Source organism: Balaenoptera acutorostrata, chromosome 2 (assembly GCF_949987535.1).
Source record: "Balaenoptera acutorostrata chromosome 2, mBalAcu1.1, whole genome shotgun sequence".
Classification (NCBI taxonomy): Eukaryota; Metazoa; Chordata; class Mammalia; order Artiodactyla; family Balaenopteridae; genus Balaenoptera; species Balaenoptera acutorostrata.
The window spans coordinates 134,346,109-134,369,865 of record NC_080065.1 but is presented as its reverse complement, the minus strand read 5'-3'; the positions used below and the strand labels follow the sequence as shown (position 1 = coordinate 134,369,865).

The window sequence follows — 23,757 nt, the reverse complement described above, 5'->3', positions numbered from 1 at the left end:
GTCATAATTTTTGTTTTGCTTAACATAAGTATATTTTGCTCATTTTAATATTTGAGTACTGAGCCAATTTTCATATTGAAAGAAACTTAGAGTATGAGCTTTATTTCTCTTAGTGTTTTATAACATTAACTTTCCTGTCCCTATTTTATAATAACTCAGTTGTTCAAGAAGTGAGTTTAATCATACTAAAGAGCTTTCATTATCCAGTTACATTTTACTGAAAATTTAATCTTCATTCTTTGTAGTAGACCAGGTGAAAATAAGTGTTTCATTGTCAACATGGTTACAGAAGCTCAAACCTCAGTCTTTCCCATCCAGTGTATAACTAAGGCTAGGTTGTAGTGCCTGCCTGAAATAGGCATTTTTCATCCTCCTAAAAGAAGCACTTGGTCATATCTTTTTCACTTAAATCAGTAACTTGCTTTAGTTATTTTTTGACACAAACCCCAACAGGCTAGGTGGTCATGTTTCCCAGTACATCACAGACTGTAAACTGCAGAAGGAACCTAATGTCAGCCTAATGGGAAGAAAAACTACAAAATTTAGGTGTAACTAGAAAAGAATAGTGTAGGGCTACATAGTATAAGAGCACATAGACCTGCTTTGCTTGATAAACTTTGTAGACATAACTTTTGATAAGTGATTTTATGATAAAGGCTAAATAAAATTTTAAGTTAAGATTATTTTGATTTAGAAGGTAGGTAAATATGAACATACTTTGGGTTTTTCCCCCCAAAATACTTATGTTTTTTTTCTTCGTATAAAAGTTTTAATCATGGAGAGTAAACCTGAATTAATTTTAAAAATTAGCTACATTATAAATGAGTATCTTACGCCCTGTGTACCATATAAATGAAACAGCACTAAACATTATTTTGTTCTAAAATACTACTTGGTTTCCGGTTAGCTCATTTAAACTGCTGATTGTAAGCCACCTTTATTTAAATAAATAAATACTTAAGTGCTTTTTAAGACTTTAGATCAACTTGTTATATTTTCCAGAAGCTTAAGCTGCTCACATGCGTAAATGTCAGTTGGAAATAAAATGAAATGCGTGCTTGTTTTAAAATGCTTATTTATTATAAATAAAAATCTTGGTTTTGTTGTCAATATACAACTTTCAGAGTTGTCTTATTTTAGATAATGAGCATTCTGTTGGCATACTAAAGAGTGGCCTTTGTAGAATGGAAGAGTTCCAGATAGCTTATGTCTAGTTTTTTAAAACCCCATGCTTGTTTACCAGTGTAACAGGATGTCAGGCTTCATTATGGCATACAGCACACTTGTCAGCAACTCTGCTATTGAGCATGTATACATTTCTCCACTATGTTAGAGGTTCCAAAGACAGGCTCCTGAATGTGTAATGAACTGGGCCTATGAACTTGTTCAGCTGACAGGGATCAACCACTTGACTTAACTGTATTTTTTTAACTTGATTTATTGATGAGGACTAATAAAAGCTTATTGGAGTGTTAAGTTTGTTCATTATCTGTTCTGTTTATGATGCTTTATTTTAATATAATTGAACAAAATAGAATAGATGCCATTTAATGAGAAGCAGTTTAACTGAACAAGATTGGAAACCTAATGTCTCTTTATTTTCTTTTAAAGTTATTCCTTATTGATTTTGGTTTGGCCAAAAAGTACAGAGACAACAGGACAAGGCAACACATACCATATAGAGAAGATAAAAATCTCACTGGCACTGCTCGATATGCTAGCATCAATGCACATCTTGGTATTGAACAGAGGTGAGTTTGAAAATTGAATTTGTTTATCAAATCCATAGCAAAAGCCATTGATGGGTTTTTTAAATATTTTAATTAGTTTCTTACAATATCTAAAGATGTTTCTTGGCTGAAAATTTGAAAGACACTTATTAATCCTTTTACCTGCTGCTTTGGACAGTGCAGAGAAGCCGATTAAATGAGGCCTTTTTGTTTTCTTTGTTGAAGCTTGTCTTTTGAGGAGAAAATATTGCATGATGGAAATTAGAAGCATAAATCCAACTTTATGTTTCTTTTTGCAGCTATAAAGACAATACTTTTTTTCTTAATACTGATCTTGGGCTTTTTATATGTTAGTGATGCAAGTTGAGTTTAGGGGAAGAATGTATTGGTTATTTTTACAAGGAAAATGTTATCTGATTCCTAATAAACCAAAATGTGGTTGGTGGACCATCCCCTGTTCTACTCTTCCACCCCTACATAAATGAATAGGATTTAGTTTAAACATTGTCCTAATTTCTGTGGTCTTTCTATTTTCTGACTTGAATTCTAGTTTTTCATCTACTTTCATCTTTTGTCAATCATTTTTCTTTTTGCTCCTTAAAATAAGCGTAGATATGATATGCTTCCAGGTTAGGGAACTTCATGAGAATGAGTTTTTAAGCTTAGGGAATAGCCATGAATATCTGAGTACCCTTGGTTAAACTATAGTTTCACATCTTCTGTAGGCCATTACCAGTCCTTAAATACATGTATCTGTCTGAATATGCGTGTAAGTGTGTATATATATGTATGTATGTGTTATATATTCATATAGATGTTTAATTAGCTTTAAGTTGTTAACTTTTTCAGCGTTATCCCTAAATAATCTTTGTGAGCTTCTGCAAAACTTATGTCCTGCTAGATGGTTCTTCCATCTTCATTAACCTCATTTAGAAAGTTATTTAGCTAAATTCATTTTGCTCTTTAAAAGTTAAGTTGCAGGATCGTGTTGGATTTTATAATTTTGGATTCTGTGAGGAAATTTTGTTTAGAAGTAACCCATTAGGAACTTTTTTTTAAAATTACCTTAACTAACTTCTTGCACAAGATACCAAATTAGTTTCTCTCCTTGCTTGGAAACATTTTTTCTTGTGTACCTGGCTTTCTTTCACATGTTCTTCACAATAATTCCAGCCTTTAAATTTACATTTTCTTTTCTAGTCGCCGAGATGACATGGAATCATTAGGATATGTTTTGATGTATTTTAATAGAACCAGCCTGCCATGGCAAGGACTAAAGGTAAACCAGACTCATATCACCAGCTTTTTGTTTTAAGAATACAAATACGCATTGGAGATGATCTTTAAGGTCCCTTTCAAGTATGAGGTTTTCTGAGAGTGAATGACTTTATTTTTACCTTTTATTGGTAAAATAAAATCTGATAGTTTCTGTAATAATTAGGTTAATAGACTCTCACAGTCACACTTGAGGAACAGTTTCCTTTGGGACAATTAGCAGGTACCCATTGGTAACCAGTAGCTTTACCTGGAAGGAACTTGACATGGGCTAAGAGAGGTGGAGACTTTCTCATTTTGATGTGTTGCCATTATGTTGAAAATGTGTACTTTTATGTATGGTAGAACTAGTTTATCCAGTAATACTAGCTATATTATTTAATTGTCCTAACATTTTACTTGTTTCCATTAATTAGGAGTTTTACCATTACTTTTGTATTTGTATGGTAATGATAAATTACTGTGTCCAAGAATTTAATGGCTGTTTAGATGCTTTATTGGTCCTTGAAAGGTAAATGGTCCCTATATTTATTGAGCATCTATGAGCTTGACAAATTGCTTAATGTGTGGGTAGCTTTATCCAATGTGAATATTTTTACACTGGAAAAATAACACGTTATTAATGTCACTAAATGATGGGCAGGCACATGTGTTTGGTATATTGATCGGCTTATTTTGCCCTTGTTGAATATGGGTTCAGAAATCTCATTTCAAATTTGACTCCACCTATTTTTACTTAAATCATATTCCTGTTAAACTCACCCTTTACTAATAACTAAAAACATTCTTGAAGCAGAAAGTCATGTGAAAAGTTAACAGTTTAGGAAAAGGAGATTACATGTATTATACTTTGATTTCTTTTTTATTCTAGGCTATGATTTCTCTTGAATCTCAAGTTTCCTTTTATGTGTAGTATGTTAAACTAGTAAGATTCTTCTCATAACATTGAGTATATCTGTGTGGTTTGATTCTTATTTTCCACAGGCTGCAACAAAGAAGCAAAAGTATGAAAAAATTAGTGAAAAGAAGATGTCCACACCTGTTGAAGTTTTATGTAAGGTAAGTGTACATGATGATTTTTTTTTTTTAATATAAATGATCCAGGAACAAAAAGGAACATTTTCTTTTCCAGCCTCAGAACTTAAGCATCCTATTGAGTAGCTATTTACTGTTTTAAATTTACTTTGGTTGATTCTTGGTATCTTTATGAATGACTTGAGAACTTCCCTAGTGGCGCAGTGGTTAAGAATCCACCTGCCAGTGCAGGGGACACGGGTTCGATCCCTCGTCCGGGAAGATCCCATGTGCTGCAGAGCAACTAAGCCCGCACGCCACAACTGCTGAGCCCACACGCCACAACTGCTGAAGCCCATGCGCTCTAGGGCCTGTGTGCCGCAACTACTGGAGTCCACGTGCCACAAGTACTGAGCCCACACGCTGCAACTACTGAAGCCCGTGCACCCCAACAAGAGAAGCCACCTCAAGGAGAATCCCACGCACCACAACGAAGAGTGGCCCCCGCTCACCGCAATGAGAGAAAAGCCGGCGCGCAGCAACGAAGACCCAACACAGCCAAAAAAATTTAAAAAGGAATGACCTGAACATATGAGTCATTTTAAAATAATTGTTTTATGTTTCTGGTTTAGGCCCTATGATCTGTTTTAAATTGGAGGAAAAATAAGAAGGAGGTAAACTTTTCTAATAGAACCTCAATTCCAAACCTCAAAACCAATTTATGAGAAAATTAAGTTAAGAAATATTCCCCTTATTCTTAAACTGGTGCCAGAGAAGAAAGGATATCCACAATTGGCACATCAAGGAATTAGGGAAACAAAGGCAAGCAGATTAGAACAATCCAGAAATAGGAAGTGTCCAACAGTATGGGTGGCAGTTTGAATCTGGCTCATTTCTCTGAAATCTCAGACTTTGAAGAGAGGCTCGTGAGTTGAGAGTGGAAAGATACTTGTGTCATGATGTCTCTTCCATAGAAAGAAGACCACATGGTCATCTTTGTGACAGTTGCATACCTGAAATAATTAGAAAACAATATATAATTACATATTTGGGTGGTAGAAGGGAGAAATCAGCATGAGTTCAAATAGTACTTTGGAAGGGAGTAAATGGTGATGTCTTTATGAGTCTCCCCATCCACAAATTTGCTTTCTCTTTTTCTGCATATCTACAGAAACAGAGGGGATGGGTTGGGAAATTATGATCTTTTCTGAGACTCTTTGGGGATTTGTTTTAAATTATGAAATACATTTTAGGTTAATGAATAAAATATTCATATGTTATAGTTTACCCAAATAACTTTAAAGTCTTATACTTTAGGAAGCAAAACATCATATTTTCCATACAGTACTTACTTACAAAGTTTCATTTGACTTATAAAAGTCAGCCTTTTTTTTTTTTTTTTTTAAAGTAACTCTTTTTTTTTTTTTTTTTTTAAAGGATTTTCTTATTTATTTATTTATTTATTTATTTATTTATTTTTGGCTGTGTTGGGTCTTCGGTTCGTGCGAGGGCTTTCTCCAGTTGCGGCAAGCGGGGGCCACTCTTCATCGCGGTGCGGGGACCGCTCTTCATCGCGGTGCGCGGGCCTTTCTCTATCGCGGTGCGCGGGCCTTTCTCTATCGCGGCCCCTCCCGTCACGGGGCACAGGCTCCAGACGCGCAGGCTCAGCAATTGTGGCTCATGGGCCCAGCTGCTCCGTGGCATGTGGGATCTTCCCAGACCAGGGCTCGAACCCGTGTCCCCTGCATTAGCAGGCAGATTCTCAACCACTGCGCCACCAGGGAAGCCCAGCCATTTTTACAGGAAGAGAACGGGAGGATTTAGTACATTCTCTGCTTGTGTGCTGCATCTTAATTTTGATCTGGAAATTGTGAACTACATTTGTCTTTCTGGATTAGACACATATAATTGATTCAGGGTGCAATGAACACCGAAGTATTAGGTATTACTATAAAGTAGTGAGATTGTTTTCAGTCTTATGGTCCAGCGGCATGGTCTAGCGACAGTTCATACTTTACATATGAAATGCTTATCATGTTGGTAGTTTTCTTTTGTAAAAGTAAGTTCATTTGATAAATGCAGAATACTATTAATACAGACTGTGAATGTATATTAAAAGTTGAAAAGTCCTGTTGAGAGTTTTTTAAAAATTAAAATGTACAATATGTTTATTATGTATTTTTAACTGTCCACCGGAAAAGAAAATAGCATAAGAGTACTTTATAAGGGCTTCCCTGGTGGCGCAGTGGTTAAGAATCTGCCTGCCAGTGCAGGGGACATGGGTTTGAGCCCTGGTCCGGGAAGATCCCACATGCCATGGAGTAACTAAGCCCATGCGCCACAACTACCGAGCTACTGAGCCTGCGCTCTAGAGCCCGCAAGCCACAACTACTGAGCCCCCGTGCCACAGCTACTGAAGCCCACGCGCGTAGAGCCGGTGCTCTGCAACGAGAAGCCACTGCAATGAGAAGACCTCGCATCGCAACAAAGAGTAGCCCCCACTCACTGGAACCAGAGAAGAGCCTGCACACAGCAACAAAGACCCAACGCAGCCAAAAATAAAATAGATAAAATAAATTTAAAAAAAAGTACTTTGTAAAAATTAAATTTGTTTCCATCACTGTAATCAGTAAAAAATAAATGTTGTGGATATATACATTCTATCCTACCTTGTGGATGTGAGAAATTTCTCAAAGTCATAAGGTTTTGGGAGGAGACTGCCTCTTTTAACTCATCTCCCTTCACATTCACATTTACTCAAAGGGAAGAGATGTGAGGATTTTTGTTGTTAAAATACTTCGCATTTCTAGGTTCCTAATGGCAAAATCCTTTTGGTGACTAATATCTACAGCCTTAAAAAACGTCTGTATACATCTTTGAGAATCGTTGCTAAGAAACCAAACGTGGAAACAGTTTACGCCTCAGACGTACTTATTAGTACTGTCTATAATAGAGAAAAATGGAATCCTCTAAATGTCCAGTTATAGGGAACAAGTTAATTATGATGTATTCATTAGGTCAAATAATATCCAGCCATGAACTTCTAAAAAGTTCATGCGGAGGTTAGAAATGACATAGAAGGATGCTTGCAATCTTTTAATGGAAAATGGAATATATTATGTATGCAGTATGATAACAGTTATGGAAAAAAAGACAAACCCAGTCTATTCATAGGAGGAAGCATTGGATTATGGAAAAAAGAAAAGACAAACCGGGCTTCCCTGGTGGCGCAGTGGTTGAGAATCTGCCTGCTAATGCAGGGGACACGGGTTCGAGCCCTGGTCTGGGAAGATCCCACATGCCACGGAGCAGCTGGGCCCGTGAGCCACAATTGCTGAGCCTGCGCGTCTGGAGCCTGTGCCCCGCGACGGGAGGGGCCGCGATAGAGAAAGGCCCGCGCACCGCGATGAAGAGCGGTCCCCGCACCGCGATGAAGAGTGGCCCCCGCTTGCCGCAACTGGAGAAAGCCCTCGCACGAACCGAAGACCCAACACAGCCAAAAATAAATAAATAAATAAATAAATAAATAAATAAGAAAATCCTAAAAAAAAAAAAAAAAAAAAAGAAAAGACAAACCCAGTATATTCATAGGGTGTGGCAGTGGATTGATCTATATCATAACAATGGTTGCTTTGTATAATTGCACTCTTGATTTTACTTCTCTTTATATAGGTCTATACTGCTGTTTAAAAAGAAAGTAATTTCAGAATGGAGAGAGAGTACCCACTCACTGTCCTGTTCTGGCAAAGAACATTACTGGCCTCATTTTTGTTGTTTATTCTTTATTGCCATCCAGTTATTGTACATTGATAAAATAATAGGTTAACAAGTGGGATATCTAAATTATTTAAGAACCTGATACTGTAAGGAAAGGATATATATTTCCTCTACCAGTATTAAAAGATACAGTACATAATAAGGTGGTTGGGACGATGAAATTTTGTCAAATTTATGAGGATACCAAGTCATATTATTGCTATTTTAGTTCTCAGATCTTATAGCAAAGTAGTAAAATATCCTCAAATACATTTCTTGCTTGTTTTTAAATACATTGATTTTTCTGTTTTAAATAAGTTTTTTGTTGTTGTTGTCTTAATTTTGTGTTTTAACTCTTGAACTCATAGGGATTTCCTGCAGAATTTGCCATGTACTTAAACTATTGCCGTGGGCTGCGCTTTGAGGAAGCCCCGGATTACATGTACCTGAGGCAGCTATTCCGCATTCTTTTCAGGTCAGTTTTTAAGACTATAAACTCCAGTGAGGGAAATTAGTTCAGTCTGCCCAACATATCTATTCTGACAAGTAGCAAGTAAAAGTGGGTCTAACCAGTATGATGAAATGTTAAGAAACTGTGAGTTTGACATTTTTCCATTTCCAAATGTCCTTGAAATATTTTAGTTTGGGATGGAGAAACTTAAATCAAACTCAAAGTAGAATATAAGTTTTCCACAATAGTTACACAATTCACATTAGATACAAGTGACTGTTGGTGGCAGTTGGGACTCTCCAACTTGGTAGAGAACTCTGCTCAATACCAAAATGAATAGCAATTAAAATATCAGGCAATAATTGGAGTTTATGATATTGTGGAGGTAGGCCCAAACTCTGGGGTCCCTAGGTATACAACCCGTAATTGGTCTTGAACAAAAGGGAAAAATAAAGTACATGTGGCTCAAAATCTTAGTTGGAAGAGAAGAATTAGGGATAATCCTCTAATCCTAGAAAAGTCTTCCCAAGTCACCAGCATAGACATCGCCCTCTCAAAGTTACAGTCTCATGTCTACTCTGATTTGTCTTTAGGGGATACCTTCTGTTGTTAAGAATATTCCCCCATAACTGACAGCTTGACTCAGTGTTTTTGTTGTTCATGCTGCTTTTTTTTGGCTGCACAGTGCCGCTTGTGGGATCTTAGTTCCCCGACCAGGGGTTGAACCCGTGCCCTCGGCAGTGAAAGCACGGAGTCCTAACCACTGGACTGCCAGAGAATTCCCTCATGGCTGCCTTTCATTCCCACTCCCCTGCTCATTTCAAGAAAGTTTAAAGGCAGCTTCTTTTTGAAAAGGGAGAGGATTTATTCTTGAATACAGCAGACCAAAGCAGTGACATCATTTCCCCCCAATTGAGACATGTAAAAAGTGGAATTAACTGAATAGTAAGTTATCTGTAGGGAAAGAAATCTTGTAGAAGCTACAACACTTAAGAGAAGATACTCATTTCCTTAGAAAATGCTCTCACTGTCTTGAAAGTTCTGTGGAGTATTTAATTGGACCCTATTAATAATGGGTTAACCTATAATTTTATATTTTCCAGGACCCTGAATCACCAATATGACTACACATTTGATTGGACAATGTTAAAGCAGAAAGCAGCACAGCAGGCAGCCTCTTCAAGTGGGCAGGGTCAGCAGGCCCAAACCCCCACAGGCAAGCAAACTGACAAAACCAAGAGTAACATGAAAGGTTAGTAGCCAAGAACCAAGTGACGTTACAGGGAAAAAAAATTGAACACAAAATTGGGTAATTCATCCATTTCTAACAGTGTTAGATCGAGGAGGTGGTTTTAAAATACATTAAAATTTGGCTCTTTGTTTTTAAAAAAAGACGTCCTTGGAAAATTTGACTACTAACTTTAAACCCAAATGTCCTTATTCATATATATGTATATGTATTTGTATATACATATATGTGTGTATATTATTATCATTTCTCTTGGGATTTTGGGTCATTTTTAACAACTGCATCTTTTTTACTCATTCATTAACCCTTTCCAAAATAAACATTCGGTGTTGGGAATATGGTATAATCAATCAATCCAAAATCCTAGACCTAACACTTGTTGATTTTTAATAATGAATCTGGTTAGCCATGGTATTTTGACTTTCTTTCCAACTAACAGTGTTAAGAATTTTTCTGCATGTTAATGCTTTAGAATTAAAAATGGAAAATTGTGAACATGATCTAAGTTCTAGAGGTGAGTCTGGCATTGCCCCTGAAGTGTCTGTCTTCTCAGTTGCAGAGCACCTCATTTACTCTCTTAAATGCTCAAATAACTGAAAAGCTCGACACATCCTTCCTTATCACAAAAATAAATCTCTCTTTTAGTTGCTGCTTAGCTATATATGTTCTTAATTTCAAAATGATTTTTTTCTTAGGGCTTTACTTTTTTTTTTTTTTTTTTTACTTTTTTTTAATTGTACAAATATTCAGGGTCTAGGGGTCTACTGTAGAATTGAATTCTGCAGTTATTCCTCGCAAATTGGAAAAAAAAACAAAACTGGGGCAAATGCCACTGAGCTGTTAGTCTATTTCCTTTCTATATCTCTCTGGCACTCTTAGTGCTACTAAGGAGTAGAACTGTTAGGGCACAGTGCCATTTCTTATCACTGTTGCCATACAGTTCAACTCCTGTGTTTTATGTTTTTTGTCTGTTTTTCTTTTCCCCTTTCTGGGGCTTACCTCCTGATACCTGCCTACTTCCTGGAAGTGGTGGGCAGGTAAGGTTTGTTTTTTGGTTTCTAATTACATAATTTCTGAATCACTGCTTTAATCTGAACTTGGTCTTCTTTGGTCCATATTTTTACTGTTGCAATTAAAAAATTTTGTAATTTAAAAGTAGGCTCTAATCTGAGGATACTTTTCAAGTAGTATAGTTAACTGATGTCATCCTCCTCCCAGCAGCTCATCTATTAGGAATGAAGTTGAGGTACTTCGTTTCCACGTTTCTGGAAGGATCCACAGTTGGAGGTTTAATGTAGTGGGAGTTCTTAGATGAGGAAGTTTGAACTCAAGATAACAAACACTAATGCTTGCCCAGTGCTCTACCTCTGCATCATAGTTGGAATTTAATTGTCACTTTTGAATGTTTTAATCATTATATAACTAATCATATTGTCAACAGGTTCTTAATGAGGTAGGTGGCTAGTATTGCTGAGAAGTGGTCCTGCCATTTAGGTAAGACCACATAGACTCCGTAAACTGAGGACCTGACACCTACAGTGTATTTGCTTTTTCTCACAAAATGAAACCAGTTTTTGACTAAAGCTAGCTCAGATAATAGGATTATTACAAGTTGCAGTTTCTAGAACGAAAATTAGGTTGAAATCTCATCTGACCTAGAACATTGCACTTCAGGCATTCAGCAGCCTTCAGAAAGAATTACCTTATTTTGAGCTAGTTTCCTTGTTAGTTTACTGTGTGTCTCTTACTCAATAAACAAGCAAAATTTTTGTCCTGCCTTATCTAGGTCTTAAAGATGAGAAGTTGGATCCACTGAGTTAGTATGTTTCATTGGAAAAAATTGTAATTAAACTTAAGTTTAATCCTTCTTTTGTATTGTATTTTTCATAAAAGCAACTTAAAATCTTATAAAAATTTCATAGCATTATTAGACACTGGGGTTATACAAATATCACACAGACATGGACTTGTAAAATCTTGAAAATTTGGACTTTTCATAAAACCCACCACATATCACTGACTGCTTTCAGAAATGCATTTCCAGGCAGTATGTTTTGACTCTAAGCAAAATATTGCTTGCAATTAAAACATGCCACTCCACAGAATACAAAGAACAAAATTCTTTTTAATCTTTGACTCGTTTTATTTTGGATATAAAACTTAGTGCCCTAAACAAATCTTACACAAAACTACCCCATATATAAAGCCATGAAAGCATAGCACAGTTGAGGGTGGTATGAAATAAGTATGGGGAGTCTATTTCCCCTAACTAATCTCTACCCCAACCCCATTATCTGGGTCATCCAGTAAGAAATCTCCTGTGAAGCTTGGAGTTTGAAAATAACTGCTCTAGCTTTACTTACTCCTGATTCCAATCTCTAAGTAATAAGGGTGTTTGAAAGCATATTCTCTTAGGATTCCCTACAGTAAGCTTTTATTCAAGGAAGAGCTCAGTGATTCATTGATATCAAGAAATCTTTTCCGTGGTGATGAAAAAAAATCGTATTATATTTTTCTAGTTAAAATTTTAGATGTGCTTTTTAAATATATCATTTGTTATTCACGAGTTACCCTTTCAGGGGTTTCCACATCAGAGGATTCAGTATCTTAAATGGATCTTCAGCAAGTGAATCTCTATATTGCGGGCACATACATTCCTGGGAAAAAATCCCCCAAATGGTAGCTTTTACTAATACGTTTTCTGTGATAATTTTGGAAAAATCTTTATCTGATGTTTCTTCCATTGAAAGCTATAAGTTGTTTTAGCAGTTTACTAAGAATGTGCAAAGACTTTAAAGTCTGACTCATTCAGCTAAGGTGGACTTATATGTAATAGACTTCTGTTTACTTTTCTAAAGAAAAGATCTTTTGAAATATTCCATTTTGAAGGCCATCAAAAGACTACAAGGCGTCTCCCCTAATGCTCACTATGATCTGTACTGTTTTTAAGTGCTCAGGTACCACAAGACTACAGTTATTGTTTTTATACACATTAAAGAGGAAAACAAAAGATAATACATCTGATACACTTCCAAATTCATTTTCACTCCCTTCAACTATATTTGATTATAAGGAAAGTACTTTTCAAGACATTCAAGAAGTAAAGGAAAAAGAAATATTTTTAGGACATTCAGAATTCACTTAACCATTTCTTTAGTTGAGGGCAGAGATGGGGAGAATTGCAGAAGGTAGTGAAGCCAAAGGTGTATCCTCTCCTAATTCTACTATTCTCATCATCTTAACCCATCTGTTCACTATTCCAGTCATTGCTACTAAGCATAGTTTTATCATAATATACATGAATGTCAAATTGTTGGCGTTCAATAGATTAGAAATATTTTTCCCGTCACATTATCCTACATGTTCATGGTCTTCCTTGATTTACCTTCCAGTATTTACTGGGCTTCACTTACCATTTATGTCTAGCTTAACTTTTTCTGACTTCACCAATTGCTGCTAGGAACGTGGCTGGTCATTCAGCAACGTAAACCATATCACAGGGGAAGACCTTGAAATATCTGGAGAGACTGCTCTGCTCCAAATACTCTCAATCCATAGAGGTGCCGGGGAGCTGCATCTGTTTGCTGAAATTTTTGTCAGCTTTTTTTCACTGTGGACAATAAAGCTGGAGAGAAAAGAACCAAATAACCCAACAGGAAATAAAGATGAGTGCTTAAGAGTTGATTTGAAGTGATCTGAAGCCCACCTCTCGAAGACTTGCTGGACCTATCAAACTTTTCAACTTGTCAGATTGAAAACAACTGTCAGAAGACCTAGAAGAGTACAGTGTTGCTGTGACTCAGTGGTGTATAATGCAGACCATCTACCAGCTGGGGAAGGAAGCAGTTGTAACAGGTATTTTAAAATTCAGCATCCTTAGAAATCTGTAGCAGAATTAATTCTGTAAAAGAGAAGACAAAAGAAATCAGGTCATCAGTCTTTTTTTTAATGCAGCTTAGGAATGATGTGTACCTGCTATACTTAAGTTGTCATTTATCTTATTTGTAGTGATAAAAATAAAATCTATTTCCTTTATCTTTCCCAACTAAATACTTTTTTAGTTTCTGTGGAAAAAGAAGAGTTATTTTAGTTCTTGTTTTTTCCTTCAACTTTTATACTGTCAGTCTGATTCAGAATTCTCCAAACTTGATTCTGATTCTATACAACCAGAAAAACCACACAAGCATATTATAAGAAAAGTTAGTTAATATAAATGGCTTTGCATAGTGAATGTAAATATTATAGTCAAAATTAATTTTTAAAAGTTACGTCTTACACTGTGAAAGGACTCTAAATTTTAAAAGCTCATCGCAAACTTCCTAGCCTTACTATTACATAAATATGTCTTTGAACTAGTTTGTGGTTCTGTTGAAAAACAAAATCAAGTTAATCTGAAGTTAATTTACAAATAGGAGCGGATACATACTTTCCAGATTTCAGACTGAGGGATAGACTCTCCTGGTTAGTTGTATAAAAATAAACATTCTTTCTCCTTTTGCAGATTTGTAAAGAAAACTTAAATGTATCTATTAAGTCCTGAATTTGTCACATTAATTCTCCAACCCTATTTTAACTCCTCCCTCTCCCCCCCCTCTTTTTTAGGAACAAAGGGATTCATTCCTTCATTCCTTATTTTAACTGTTGCAGTGAAGATGGGTTTTTGGACTTTAGAAACCAGGAGATACCACCTAAACTACAAGACAAACCAAGGACTAATTGCACACTGAGGAAAAGAATACCTAGTACTTGAAGATTGAATCTTGAATACCTGCTGAATGCTCCTATTGAGATTTTTCCTAAACAAGCATCTGTAACATTTTAGGACAATTCACCGGAGAAACATTGATCCCTGGGTGGAATATCCTACCATTGACCAGTCTGAAGAGTTAAATCTGGATTTGACTGCTCTATTCTACCAGGAATATTGTTAGGCTAGCCTTTAACCAGCCCCTAAACAATTGTAATCATTAATTGACCCAGCAGTTCTTCAAATATCAGATTAAAAGATGAACAGATACAATTCTTATCCCTATTAAAGACATAAGAGTTTTCTAATATTTTGACTGACAATGTAACTTATGTTTTCTTTTTAGTTTGTTAGTGACAGTGGTTTTCATTTTAATGCTGTTTGGATATTCAACGTAGTACAGGTTTCCCTGTCTGAAAGTAGGGCATTCAAAACCTTTCCTAAGCTAAAATGGCATAAAGCAAAGAAGCAGTTACCTTAGGATACATGTTGCTGAAAAATTGAGATAATGCATAGATGCTAGCAGACACAGTTCAAAGCTGTGGCGGCTGAGGCTGATGGTAGTTCCCAGGGAAAGAACTTGGCGGTGCCTTTATCACTCCTCAGGAGTGCCGTTATCACTACTCAGGGTGCATGCTTCCTCTAGGTTTGCTGTGAAACGCTGAATGCTATTTTTGCTTTTTGCCTTTTTTCGTAAATGCAAAAAATCTTTGTTTAATGAAAACAGGTACTAATGTAGGCCTTTCATATAAAGTGAAGTGGCATAAAGCGAACTTTTCGAAAAGTAGGGGGATACCAGTAATTATTCAGTATCGTGTAATTGTGTAAAAAAGCTACAGTATAAGAAAACCCAACAATTTTAGTGGTTGTGAAAACATTTTTATTGTATTTAATGATAATTGCAGGACTTGAAACCAGATTCTCCTCAGGATAAGGGTCATTGCTATTTAGCTAATCCATAGTTTTAATTTGCTTTAAAATATTCTGTATTTTAACATTGGAACTAAGTTACAGTATATGGTCAGATTTTTAAAAATTTAATTCAGGTTTGATTTGACAGCCTTTTCTTTTTGTGGTTTTACACTGCGAATCCTATTTAATAACATGCATCAGAAACGTAGTATTCCTGTGGCAAAGTACATTTTCAGAAAGTTTCATTATCTTTCACTTTTGGCATTTGCTTTATGAACTTAGTGCTAGGACAGGCAGCAAAAGCCTGTTTTGCACCTACTCTGTTGTTAAGGCACTGTGGAGAGACAGAGAAGTACAACACTCACATCTTTGTCTTCGGAGCTTGTCACAATATAGTTTTCAAATGAATGAAGATGACTTTCTGCCCTCAAATGAAAAAACAAAGGCATACATGCATGAAAAGTAAATTACAGAACTATTTCATTTATCCCACAAAGCCTGCTGGAGATGATCCTGCAAATGTTGAAGTACCAAAAAAGGAGCAGCTTATGATTGACAAAAACATGGTTTGTGCTGAGGAAGTGAGTGAATAGAGTGAGCTAGAATGAGCTATATAGGTTGGCTATAAGAGGAGGGGTTGGACCAAGGGTCATTGATGACTTAAAGGAGGCCTGTAGGTGAGAGGTGCTGATGGAATTTTCATGATGTTGAGACAGCATATTCCCTTTAGCTATAGATAAAGCTTGCAGGTATTAGAAATGGGCGTAATTCCTCTGGTTGCCTTCAGCTGTAGATAGAACATGCAGCTATTATTACCTGAGCCTCCTATTCAAACCTGCCTTTATGTGGAAGCCCTGAGGTCTGATTTTTGGAGGAGGAGAAGTGTATTTACAGGGTGGGGAGGCTTGAAAGTAAAGCCAGAAAGCCTCACTCATTTACATTTTCAAATCAGTGGTAAAAAACTAGTCTTTTTAATGTAACTGATAGACGTAAAGAATTTTTATAGGTCTAAGGTTTCTGTATAAAAATCATATACTTACCAGGTTTGTGTTCAGTGGAATAACTCAGATAATTATGCCTTGAATACATTTATTATTAAAGCCTTTTGTTCCTCATTTGTGTCAGAAATAATGTACAGAAAAGTTCCTGCTCACAGTATGATTAAAACTACTTTCTAGTTGATAAAGCAATCTTATTTTTTATTTATTTGACTAATAAACACAATGTATTCTAGGTACTAGAAATACAGAAGTAAACAAAAACAGGCTTATTGGAATTACCACTAATTCTCTTGAGAACTGTATGCTGGACCGGAAAGCTTTAATTCACTGTATACCACTCCTGCCTAGAGGCATCCAGTACAGAAGTTTCCTGTTTTTTTTAATTTTAAACGCTCACCTGACCTAGTGATTTTCAAATAGATGAAAATAACATATGAGTTACCATTCTAAAGTAATTATTTCCCTACTTTGGGTGTGGTTAAGAAAATTTTTTTAACTTGGAGTTTAACATTCTTTTTTTCTGTTTTGATTTTTTTTTAATAGGTTTCTAAGCATGAATCAAGGAACAGAAGAAGCAGAGCAGATGATCGGAGCAGCATTTGTTTCTCCCCAAATCTAGAAATTTTAGTTCATTATGTACACTAGCCAGTGGTTGTGGACAACCATTTACTTGGTGTAAAGAACTTAATTTCAGTATAAACTGGCTCTGGGCAGCACTGGTGATGCTGTGTCCTGAGTTGTAGCCGCTGTAATTGTGAATATTAACTGAGATAGTGAAACATGGTGTCCAGTTTTCTATTGCATTTTTTCAAGTGGAAAAGTTAACTAAATGGTTGACACACAAATTGGTGGAGAAATTGTGCATATGCCAATTTTTTGTTAAGATCTTTTATTTTGAACTATACTGCTTTGAGATCTCATTTCAGAAGAACGGCATGAACAGTCTTCAGCCACAGTTGTGATGGTTGTAAATGCTCACAATTGTGCATTCTTAGGGTTTATCCATCCCTGGGGTTTGCAAGTTGTTCACTTAAAACATTCTTAAAATGGTTGGCTTCTTGTTTGCAAGCCAGCTGATATGGTAGCAACCAAAGATTCCAGTGTTTGAGCATATGAAAGACTCTGCCTGCTTAACTGTGCTAGAAATAACAGCATCTAAAGTGAAGACTTAAGAAAAACTTAGTGACTACTAGATTATCCTTAGGACTCTGCATTAACTCTATAATGTTCTTGGTATTAAAAAAACAAGAAAAAAGCATATTTGTCACAGAAATTTAGTTAACATCTTAAACTGAACATGTATGTATGTTGCTTAGATAAATGTAATCACTGTAAACATCTATATGATCTGGGATTTTGTTTTATTTTGAAATGGGAGCTTTTTTGTTTACAAGTTCATTAAAAACTATAAACTGTTTCTGTAAGGAAATGAGATTTTTTAAAACAAAAAAAAATGCCTTGCTGACTCACTACGAAATCAAAATCTCCCCAATTTTTTAATAGACTACTTCAAGCCATTTGTTACGTAATATTCCTTTGCGAATCATTTTAGATTTAGTGTCATGACTTTTTCTCAAATTTTTTATTTAAAAATATTTTTTTCCCCTGAAGCGGAAAGGCATTCTTTCATTTTTCTTTTTTTTTATGACTTGTAGGCACAATACCTAGTGCTGCAGCTGCAACTGCCAGGACTTGGTATTGTAACTTTTGCAGCCTCAGACTAACACCTGGACTGATTTTGAATAAGAATGAAAGCGTTAAAGGGTTTAACTACAAAATGAAACTATTGTTTAAATTCCTTGTTGATTGGCTCTAAGCAGATTGACTCCTAACCTTGGAGAGCATCCTACCCTGTGAGGTCCTTGTGACTGCTGACCCTCCCTATCCCCCACCCATTTCTATAAATTACCTGCAGTTCATCTCTCAGTCTTATGTGTGGCTCTTTTCTTTTTCTGACCCAAGAGAAAGAAAAGCTTAATAACTAATTCTTTAGTGTAATTTATTCATTTATAGCACATCAGGATAAGTTAAAAGAACTTTTGTCTAAAAATGCTGCCAGGCGCCTATTTGTGTAAATGTAGGTATTTTGTAAAATAACCTTGAAATTGTAAATTGACATGTGTTTGGTCAGATTGTGTCAGGTTTGTTTTCTTCCTTTTTTTTTTCTTTTTTTTTTCTTTTCATTTGAAAACTATGTTAGCAATAATTAATTCAATGATGACCACATTTTGCCATTAAAATATATATTAGCACCATCATACTGCAGAAATCTTAATGAGTATGAACTTTGGGGTAGGCAGCTTCTTTGTTTCCTTCTATCCACCCGTGTTGGTTAAGGTATTTGTTTCTTGACTAATAAACCCTTTGATACTTTTAGCCAGAAATCAGTCTCATAAAGCTATTTTTGAGTATAGTTTGTGTAAAATAAAAACGTTTAGCTTTGGTAATAACTTTTCCAAGCTGAACTCCCTCTAGCAAGATATTTTTCAGTGCTTTTATTTACTATGCACTTAGACTATGCACTTTTTCTGAAATATTTTTGTAACACTTTTTTGTATTTTTGCCATTTGAAAAGGTTGTGGTGTAGTTGGTCTGTAATTAAGTTGCAGATTTAAAACTGCTGTTAGCTTTGTAAATCAAAATATAGGTGTTTTTGTCCTGGTATATTGTCATTCCATCTGCAGCTGGAGCTGGAATACCATTGATCTTCTAGCTACCATTCATTTTCTTCACAGTTCACAAAAGAAGAATGTGAAATTCAGTGAATGCTGTTACTAATCCTGTCGGGAGATGAATCTCATTTCACCAAAATTAAATTATGTTTTTCCACTAAAATGATGATACAAGTTGAAGACACATCACTCTGAAATTGGAAGACCTCACCACTTAAGGCTCCGCAGTGGCTTACTCAGCTGAACTCTAGGTTACTACTCTTTACTTTGTTCACCCATTGGGGGGTGCAGTTTTTTAAATGTTGGGAGATGGCCATTCTAACTACTGTTGAATGTCTCTGTTTTGGGAAGGTATAACAAGAAAATAAAAAAGAATATATATGAAGGGAGAGACTGGTTATCTCCTCCCATACGGTTGTGCTCATGCTCCTATGGCCTGCAAGTGGAATTTTGGAGGGTTGCTTTTACTATTATTTTCTATCAACAAATATTAAGAGATTTTTTCCTATTTCTACTAGTCCTTGCAATGTTTTGAGCAGATTATACTTTAATAATTATAAATTTAATTCCATTATAATAAAAGTACCAAACAAAAGGATTTTAGAATCCAAGCCACTGAGCTAGTTTTCTCTTAACATTTGCTGAAATATTGAGATTACGTTCTTGTAACTTGACTAGAGTGAACCATGGGAAGGGGTGGCCTAGATGTTTTCAGCTTAGCTCCTAAAAATTCGCCAGTAGTTTGAGAGATAGTTGACTCTTTCTGAGCCAGACTGATAGCAGTATTTTAGGTTTTCTCTTTGTCAGTTTTCAAGACAATGATAACCGTGTGACCAACATGTAAGTAGGTCTGTGAGCTATAGTAAAATGTTACAAACATAAAAATTTTAGGTATCTCAGATGTGCTGTTCCTTTTGAAGTGAGATTATACTATAATCACGTGATGGTTGCTCACAACATTTGGGGGATCCCCCCAAAAAAACTTCCACTCTTCTCTGGAATACATTTATTGACAAACTTTTAGTGCACTTCTCATCTTTCAAACAGCCTAAGATGGCGATGAATTGAGTGTACTTGATCTAGTCAGGCTATGCATTTTGTATTTAATGATCAAATAGTATATTGTTGAAGTAAAATGATTTATATTCTGAAATGACATGTTAGGCCAGATTTGAGGACATATGCAAATGGTATAGTGGAAATGTTGAGCAATATCAGAGCCGTTAGAGAAGCTAGCTGTCCCAAGACACATTTTAAGTTGGTCAAATTCACTGTGTCTGTTGCTTGGGGCTGTGGACCCACGGTGGCTGGAGTTCTACAATGAGAACAAAGGTGCAGCAAGTTTGAGAGACCTGGGAATTCACACTTAATTCTGTTGTTTGGGCTCTGCTCCTTTTCAGCCAGGTGGGGCAAATTGGTTCATTATACCTTTTGCTTTTACCAAACCAGATCCCTTAAAGAGGTTTTTCAAGAAACTCCTACTGTGTTGTTGCCTTTCATGTACATCTATCTGGATTGAAATTTTGAAGAAATGTTTGTAATATTAATGATTGTTTTTAGTATTGGGAGCAATGTTGAGATATTTGGTGTCAGTACCACCCAGGACCTGAGAGTCAAAGCACCTAACTCATTAGATGACTTCTACATGAGTAGAAGAGTAAAATGGAGGTGGAGAAAGTCTTAAAGAGACCAATAGATCCATGTCGTTCATCGTGAGGAGGCTAGCCAGAGCAATATAAATCATAGTTATTTGTCTGATAGTTAAATTAAGGATTTTTATCTGGCCATTTATCATTCCAATCATGTACATTTTTCATAGGTAAATATTTGTAAGAAGAGTTTGAAGAAATGATTTTAGCTGTTTTCCATCACAGTGCACCTTCCAGTTTGACTTTAGGATGTCAGAAACTGCATCAGCTGCAGAATTCAAAGGTGACCAAGATAATTCCATTTTAACAACTCACGGTGTAGTAGAGGAGATAGCAATTTTGTGCCCCTAAGTTACCATTACTAAAAAGTGAGCATTTGGATGCCGTGGGAGCACTTAGCAGGGACATCTAACTCTTGGTGGTGTTTAAGGCTTTTGGAAGAGTAGGCTAGAAGTCAAAGCGAGTGTGGGAGCAGATTCGTTAGATGGGGAGCAGCAAATGAAAGATGTGAAATACAGATAGGTAGGTGTGGCAGGTAGAGAATAAAATACAGAGCCATTTAAAGAATGGACAATATTGAAAGTGCCCTTTGGAAGGACCACAAAGTATTGATTGAGGGATAAATTGGAGGTTGGGAACCCATTTAAGTTGTTGTAAGAGACCAGGATCATTCCAAAAAAGGAAAAGCATTGTGGAATACTTGTCACTGAATAGGAAACTAACCTATCCAGAGAGTCCAAGCAAAGAGAATATAGCAAGGGAGGATTAGATCATTCATTGGGACTGAAAAGAGGACAGAGGTTGAACTCCCATTGTTCTGAGAAAATCATGAGAAGTGCTATAAAATCATGAGAAATGCTGAAGTGCATCATACTTGCTGAAAGTAGTAAGAATTGTGGTTGTATTTTAGAGGAATTTGTATGGTTCAGTTCTCCAACATGGTGACTGTATTTCATTTGGAGGAAGTGGAAAGAGGTCATTCCATTTTAAGATGAAATTTAGCAGTTCTATGAGTTGCTAACCTTCAAAAACCACTCTATTTGCCTTTAGCAAAATTCAGGTGTTTCATATCTACATTTCTTTGATGCCATTAAAAATGTTAACACAGATTGCTTTAACTTTATACTCAAGAGTTAAGATAAAAACTTTTTCTTTTCATTGATGAAATAAATTGCCCATTTATCTGCTAAATAAATAATATAGTCATTGTTCAAACCAGCAAGACAAGCAAGAGCTTAATACTAGGTCATCGTAGTGAACTACGTCAAGACCTTGTGTTTTATATAGTCCTTTAGTTGACAAGGTGCTTTTTAAGCTTTTTCATTTTGTAATTTATCTTGATATTATTTAAAACAAAATTACAATAATAGTACAGTGATCCCCTTATGCTCTTGACACAGATTCAACAGTTGTTAACATTTTGCACCATTTACTCTACTGTTTGTACATTTGCTCTTTAAACATACACTTAGCCATTTGAGAGTGGGTTGCAGAATCATGACCCTGTACACCTAAGTGTAATTTCCTAAGAACTAAGGCGTTATTACATTAACCATGGTGCGATTATCAAAATCAGAAGTTTTTAATATTGACCCAACTTTCTAGTCCAGTCTATTCAGTTTCATCAATTACCCCAGTGTCTTTCATAACTTTTTTTTTTTTTCAAGTTCTGTCACAGATCCAACAAAAGGATCATTTTTTGTGCTTTGGTTGTTTGTATAGCGTCTTTTAATTGGGGACAGTTCCTCACCCTTTGTCTTTCATGAGTTTAGTATTTGTGTGTATGTAATAATGTTTCATTTACTTCCTAGCTGTGTTCACTGAAGGCCTAGAATCCATGGTATTACAGTAGCAATGAGCACACCTAACACCTAGATCTTGATTCCTAAATACTAAAAGAAACCATGTCTCCTTGGAGAAATGTTTGACTTCAGGGCTGGACCAGAGAAAGTACAAGATGAACCTGGAACATTCTTTTGTGGCAAAAAGGAAGGAAATCTCAAAAAGTGATGGGTACGTGTTGCAAGGACACAGGAGTCACTTGAAGGGTTCTTACTGGCCAAATCTGTCAATTACATTAGCAAAATAATGATAGCAATTTACTGAATAAGAACACATGATTTACATATTGATATAAAAAATGAAAAGGGGAAGTAGAAAGTCAGCTAATAAAGGTGAAAGTAATGCGTTAGAAAAGTCATTTAGCAAAAAGTAGCAAGCGCAGGTTTGATGAGTAGAACGTTCACATTGTCTTAGAAGTGTCTCCCTACCTACTGAGTGCTTGAACACTTAGAAAATATTCTTAGCCTTTTTTGAACCTCATTCTCAGTTTGAAAGTGGAATGATTGTCCCCATTTTAAAGATTGGCATACTAAGCTTTCATAAAAGTCCTGCAGAATTTGAATTTATGTAGAACTATGATTTTCAAAATTATGTACATCATCTCAATTCTTTTTTAACAATCGTATGAAACAGTTACTGTTACTCCCATTGGATAACTGAGGACAGTAGGAGTACCTTAGGCAAGACAGCTTAGTAAGTTTTGCAGAGCCAGAACCTAAAGCTGATTTTATTTAGTTTTTCATACTGTTAAGCAGTGGTGTCCCTTCCCATTTTTCACCATTTTAAACCTAGAGATTGGTAATGTTATTTATATAGTGCTATATGCTAAGCACTTTTCTAAACGCTTTACCTGGATATGCCTAATTGTCACAGCTTCCCCTAAGGTTAAGTCCTGTCTCCATTTTACTTCTGAAGATACCAAAGCAGAGGGTCGGAGGAAGTACTTCTGTTACTCTTGGTTTCACAAATGAGAACTAACTATACCCCTTTTAACATAATTTATATTGTCTGTGTGTCTTAAACAAGTACCAAACAGGATGGTAGCAGAGAAGTTAAAATCCAAAATCATATGATAGGAAGGTTTTCATAAACAAGTCATCCACTTAACTGTTGGGCTGTTAGTAGAGTCCACATTTAGGACCAAATACTGGAACTTGTATTCTCTAGTCTCTTGGAGATCAATTGATGTATGTGGAGCCCAAAAAGATGTACAGATGTGCTCAAGTTCCCACAACCAAGACTAGAACCTAGGCCAAACAGTACAGTTCACATTAAAAAAAAAAAAGGTTTTCCTAGTGGCACTTGCCATTAAGCCAGAGCAATTCTTAGATATATACTGCATTTACCAGCCAATCCTTACCTAGCTATCACCAAGTACCTCGTCTGTGTGTTATTAGGAAAAGAAATTGTCAGCCAGTTTTGCTGCTAAACAGTTATTAAAAATTGAAATTAATTTTTT

General features: G+C 35.9%; 1 protein-coding gene across 7 annotated transcripts in view; it reads left to right on the top strand.

Annotated features, from left to right (window-relative positions):
* Nucleotides 1-17,552, top strand: part of CSNK1A1 (casein kinase 1 alpha 1) — a 48,077-nt gene extending 30,525 nt beyond the window's left edge. For 2 of the 7 annotated variants that reach the window (XR_451580.3, XR_451581.3), the window contains 7 exons: nucleotides 1,612-1,751; nucleotides 2,931-3,009; nucleotides 3,990-4,064; nucleotides 8,144-8,250; nucleotides 9,330-9,442; nucleotides 12,936-13,330; nucleotides 14,078-14,532. Coding sequence is in view for 5 of the 7 variants with exons in the window: in XM_007188676.3 (XP_007188738.1) it covers nucleotides 1,612-1,751; nucleotides 2,931-3,009; nucleotides 3,990-4,064; nucleotides 8,144-8,250; nucleotides 9,330-9,442; nucleotides 12,936-12,988 (567 nt within the window). In the remaining 2 variants the exon portion in view is untranslated. Of the gene's footprint in view, nucleotides 1-1,611; nucleotides 1,752-2,930; nucleotides 3,010-3,989; nucleotides 4,065-8,143; nucleotides 8,251-9,329; nucleotides 9,484-12,935; nucleotides 13,332-14,077; nucleotides 14,533-16,678 lie in introns of those variants that run through there. The other 5 variants (XM_007188677.3, XM_007188680.3, XM_007188679.3 and 2 more) reach the window with 4 other exon arrangements.
* Nucleotides 17,553-23,757: the final 6,205 nt, after the last annotated feature.